Source organism: Elephantulus edwardii, unplaced genomic scaffold (genome assembly GCF_000299155.1).
Source record: "Elephantulus edwardii isolate Elephantulus edwardi_28Jun2011 unplaced genomic scaffold, EleEdw1.0 scaffold00172, whole genome shotgun sequence".
Classification (NCBI taxonomy): domain Eukaryota; kingdom Metazoa; phylum Chordata; class Mammalia; order Macroscelidea; family Macroscelididae; genus Elephantulus; species Elephantulus edwardii.
Window position 1 is genome coordinate 4,429,102 of NW_006399922.1, and position 5,598 is coordinate 4,434,699.

General features: G+C 41.4%; 1 protein-coding gene and 1 pseudogene across 2 annotated transcripts; both read left to right on the forward strand.

Annotated features, from left to right (window-relative positions):
* The first annotated feature begins 2,597 nt into the window (after positions 1-2,597).
* Positions 2,598-5,598, forward strand: part of LOC102868298 — a 9,369-nt pseudogene continuing 6,368 nt past the window's right edge.
* Positions 3,011-4,238, forward strand: LOC102852287 (60S ribosomal protein L3-like). Of its 2 annotated transcripts, XM_006895652.1 has the most exons (2): positions 3,011-3,410; positions 3,558-4,238. In XM_006895652.1, exons 1-2 carry the CDS (start codon positions 3,027-3,029, stop codon positions 4,236-4,238), a joined length of 1,065 nt encoding a protein of 354 aa, XP_006895714.1. In that variant the 5' UTR covers positions 3,011-3,026. The 2 variants fall into 2 exon arrangements, with proteins under 2 accessions (XP_006895714.1, XP_006895713.1); XM_006895651.1 differs by having other exon boundaries at positions 3,011-4,238.

Here is a 5,598-nt window from a genome sequence, read left to right on the forward strand (position 1 = left end):
CCATTGATCTATGTGTCTGTCATTGTACCAGTACCATGCTGTCTTGACTACCACGGCAGTGTAGTAGGATTTGAAATCAGGGAGTGAGATGCTTCTTACCTTTTTTCTATTTTTAAGGAGTGCTTTGCTTATTTGTGGCTTCTTTCCGTTCCACACGAAGCTGGATATTGCCTTTTCCATCTCGTTGAAGAATGGACCTGGTATTTGTACTGGGATTGCACTGAAAGTGTTTATTGCCTTTGGTAGTATTGCCATTTTCACAACATTTAGCCTTCCTATCCATGAGCAGGGGATATTCTTCCACTTCTCCAGGTCTCTTTGTATCTTGTAATAATGTTTTGCAGTTTTCTTTGAATAGATCTTTTGTGCTTCTAGTTATATTTACTCCCAAATATTTGATCTTGTGATTAGGTATTGTGAAGGGTATTGCTTTTCTTAGCTCCAGCTCTGTATTCTCTTTGTCATTGTAGAGAAATCCAACTGATTTTTGTATGTTGATCTTGTATCCTGCTACCATGCTGAATTGGTCAACTATGTCTAATAGTTTTCTTGCTGAGTCTTTAGGGTTTTCTAAGTATACTATCATGTCATCTGCATAGAGGGATAATTTTACTTCCTCTTTCCCAATTTGGATAGCTCTAATGTCTTTCTCTTGTCTTATTGGTATCGATAAGACTTCCAATACAATATTGAATAAGAGAGGAGATAATGGGCATCCTTGCCTAGTTCCTGGAACAAATATTTTTTAGCAGTCTATGGATTACTTGTTGTTGTTGTAATGTGCCGTCGAGTTGCTTGTGACTCATTGTAACCCTAAACTCTGCTCTGTCCTCTGTCAGTCTCACTGTCTCTGATACACCCATCCCCATTACCCCAGTGACTGAATGAATCCACCTCATAGAAGCCCTTACCTCTTGCGCCATCCCTCCACTCTCCCAAGCATGATGTCCTTCTCCAAGGACTGGTCCCTCCTTACAACATGTCCAAAGTAAGTCAGACAAAGCCTCAGAATCCTTGCCTCCAAGGAGCAGCCTGGTTTAACCCTCTCCAGGATGAATCTGCTTGTTTTCTTAGCAGTCCATGGTACCCTTAATACTCTTCTCCAGCACCACAGCTCAAAGGCATCAATTCTCCTTCTGTCCTTCCTAGTCATTGTCCAACTCTCTGATGCATAATAAGTGATTGCAAAGACCATGGCCTAGAAACATCCCAAATGTCGAATCACAATTGAATGGATTGAAGAAGTGTGGTACATTTACACAATGGAGTACTATGCATCACTAGGGAGCAATGATTTACACAAACTCTACTTAACTTAGGAGAGACTGAAACTTATTCAACCTTATAAGGACAAATACTGATAATACCATTATTGTGAAAAATAGAAGGACAACTAGTAAAACGTATGGGAACTCAAGCAGGGGGCAAGGAGGGGTGAAGATAGGTGAGAGTGAAATCACAGGGCTGCACAGTTTGGTGGGTGGAGGGCAGGGGGTGGGGAGACCAAATGGGAAGGATCAGTGCTAAAAGACAAGGTAATAATGGTCAAGGCCCAATGATGATTAATTTTATAAAACATAATGCATAAAATGTATAAAACACAATGTGAATGGAAAAATAGTGTGAAACACAATGTATACAAACTGTAAGGAAACGAATATAAAAAGAAAAGATGAGAGTAGAAGAATCAATGCCTTTGAGTTGTGTTGGCGGAATGTGCTGAGCATTCCATGAACTGCCAAAAGAACAATTATGTCTTGGAGAAAGTGGAAATAGAATGAACCTTGGAGGAAAAGATGGCGAAACTTGGTCTCACATGATCTGAGCATGTTGCTAGGAAAGACTATTCTTTGGAGAGGGATATCATGCTTCATAAGGTGTCAGGTTAGCAAAACAGTGTAGGACCATCTATGATATGGAATGATATAGTGTCTGAAGCATTGGGCACAAGGGTGTTGGAGTTGATAAGGATAGTACAGGAAGGACATGACTTTGAACTGTTATTCAGGGAGTCACTATAAGTTGTACTTGACTCATTGTACTTGGCAATAACAACAATTACCTTGTTCAAACCTTTTGTTGCAGTCACTGAGTCAATTCATCTTGTTGAGGCTCTTTCTCTCTTTGAGTAACCTTTCACTCTTTCCAGTATTATTAGAAGGGGTAGGGTGAATCTTCATTTTGTTTTGTTTACTGTTAAATTCCTTGTGTCTATTGGTTACACCTCTGGAAGGAGATGATAGCAAGGTACATTATCTTCAGTCAGTACAAAGCCACTGTTGGCTGTTTAAGAGACCACTAATTTCTCATGAGGCCATTTATGTTAAAGCTGAAGAAAATTGAAATAAGTGCATAAAAACAAATGTATAACAATGTGAATGTTACACCAGAATGTAGAGACAAATTCAAGAAGCAATTTGATGCATTGAACACTAATGATCAAAGACCAAATGAGTTTTCAATGATATTAAGGAAGGATGGGAAATCTCTTCTTTTGTCATTTATTGCCTCTGAAAACCTGCTAGTAGGTTATCTGTGGTTTGATTCCATTCCCAATTAAACAACAAACAGTAACAACAGCAATAAGAACAACATTAGGAAAGCAAAATGTTGTTGCAAAGTTGAAAGAAAGAAAGAAAGAAAGAAAGAAAGAAAGAAAGAAAGAAAGAAAGAAAGAAAGAAAGAAAGAAAGGAAAGAAAGGCAAAACAATATGTCAAAAGATATTCTGAAACTTTCTTTTGAACATAAAATAGCCAAAGAGGAAGGGGAAAATTGTGAAAGGTCTGAGCAGAAGACTTGAAAGAGTGGCCTAAGAAAACAAAGTAAGATAATATAACAAAGGGTAAAAAAAGTTGTAAACAAAAAGAAAAGAACACACTCAACATTTCTCAAGCCGAAAGAACTAAAGAAAAAAAAATTGGTATCAAATTAAAATAATGACAGATTCTATAAACAAAATGTTGAATGACACAAAAATAAAAGATAAATCAAGATGGCATAATAACCGGCGGAAACCGACGTCAGGATGTCACACAGGAAGTTCTCAGCCCCCAGGCATGGGTCCCTGGGCTTCCTGCCTCGAAAACGCAGCAGCCGGCACCGCGGGAAGGTGAAGAGCTTACCCAAGGATGACGCCACCAAGCCCGTGCACCTCACAGCCTTCCTGGGCTACAAGGCCGGCATGACCCACATCGTGCGGGAGGTGGACAGGCCGGGGTCCAAGGTAAACAAGAAGGAAGTGGTGGAGGCGGTGACGATTGTGGAGACGCCTCCCATGGTGATTGTGGGCATCGTGGGTTACGTGGAAACCCCTCGCGGCCTCCGCACCTTCAAGACTGTCTTTGCAGAGCACATCAGTGATGAATGCAAACGGCGCTTCTACAAGAACTGGCACAAGTCTAAGAAGAAGGCTTTTACCAAGTACTGCAAGAAATGGCAGGATGAGGATGGCAAGAAGCTGTTAGAAAAGGACTTTAGCAGCATGAAGAAGTACTGCCAGGTCATCCGGGTCATCGCCCACACCCAGATGCGCCTGCTTCCTTTGCGCCAGAAAAAGGCTCACCTGATGGAGATCCAGGTGAATGGGGGCACAGTGGCTGAGAAACTGGACTGGGCTCGCGAGATGCTGGAGCAGCAGGTGCCAGTGAGCCAAGTGTTCGGCCAGGATGAGATGATTGATGTCATTGGAGTGACCAAGGGAAAGGGTTACAAAGGGGTCACCAGCCGCTGGCACACCAAGAAGCTACCCCGCAAGACCCACAGAGGGCTGTGCAAGGTCGCCTGCATTGGGGCCTGGCATCCTGCCCGAGTGGCCTTCTCCGTGGCCCTTGCTGGGCAGAAGGGCTACCATCACCGCACGGAGATCAACAAGAAAATCTACAAGATTGGCCAAGGCTACGTTATCAAGGACGGCAAGCTGATCAAAAACAATGCCTCCACTGACTACGATCTCTCAGACAAGAGCATCAATCCTCTGGGTGGCTTTGTCCAATATGGTGAAGTGACCAACGACTTTGTTATGCTGAAAGGCTGTGTGGTAGGGACCAAGAAGCGAGTGCTGACTCTCCGCAAGTCCTTGCTGGTGCAGACCAAACGCCGGGCTCTGGAGAAGATTGATCTCAAGTTCATTGACACCACCTCCAAGTTTGGCCATGGCCGCTTCCAGACAATGGAGGAGAAGAAGGCCTTCATGGGACCACTTAAAAAAGACCGCATTGCAAAAGAAGAAGGTGCCTAATGTCAGGACTAGATGGAGGGGTCACAATAAAAAATTATTTTCCAGTTTAAAAAAAAAAAAGATGGCATAATAAGTGTAAGAAACCCCTTTTTTGAAGGGGTATTGAGACATTTCATAACCCTCAATTAGTCATAAGAAAACAAACATGTGCACAAAATTAACAAAATAAATAATTTTCTATTAAAAAATGATGATGGAAGGAATACATAGAATCACTCTATCAAAAAGAATTGATTGATGTTCACAATTTCAGTAGCAAGTACATAAACAAGAACTAATAATTTTGGAGGAAGCACTGAATTTTGGGAGCACTGGAGGCACTGGTACACACTTTAGTTTAATATCAATTGAGATTTTTCATCAACGAGTACAATGCTAAAAGTATTCACTCATCCATGTTTACATATACTGAAGTCACCCAGAAGCTTCTGAAGAGGAGAAGCAGATATGCTTTGGTAATACAGGGTAACCAGAATTGTGAACTGAAATGCTGAGAAACTGTCACTTTCCTAAGACTCTGATCAGAAAGAGCTGGTAAACAACTGCCTAGGAAACAACCCCAGTGAAACTATGGACATTATCTGGGACTCAGAATTGAAATCTGCATTGCTGAGAAATTGGCACTTCCTTGAATATGTTCCCTGGGGTGGAAATAGCTACCAATTCAGCCAGTGGCTTCTGAAGAGAAGATGCAGGTTATGCCTGGACATTAGAGGATAGTCAGAATTATGAACTGCAATGCTAAGAAATTGAAATTTCCCTGACTCTTTATGTTCTGGGGGAAAAATAGCTGCCCCCACAATATCCATGGGTAAAGGGAGAAGTTCATGGGCATAAGAAATTACTGAGAATTGGGAGCCACACTGTTGGAACTTTGTCACTTTCCTAGACAATTACCCTGAGAACTATACCCCAGGCAGCAACCCTGGGACCTTGCCTATCCTGAAGGTAAATCTACCACCTATCAAACTATGGTATAGAACATAGAATTGAATCCACCATGTCTGGGCAAAGGGAAAGACTCTAGTTTCTTGTCACTCAAAAGACAACCAAATGAAAACCTAGCCACAAGAAAAAGGGACCATAGACAACCAAACGGAAAGACTGCCTCTAGGCAACACACAATTGGGAGGCAACATGTTAAAACTGTAACTTACCAAAAGTATTGTAAAGATAAGGAGGTGTCAAAAATGTAAAATAATATTCTAATGTTAGCTTTTTTGTTTTAGTTGGTTCTGTTGCGATGTTGCCTGATTTGTCTCTTATTCGGATTATTTGTGTCTTCTCCTTCTTTTCTTTTGTGAGTTTTGCTAATGGTTTGTCGATTTTATTGACCTTTTCAAAGAACCAACTCCTAGTT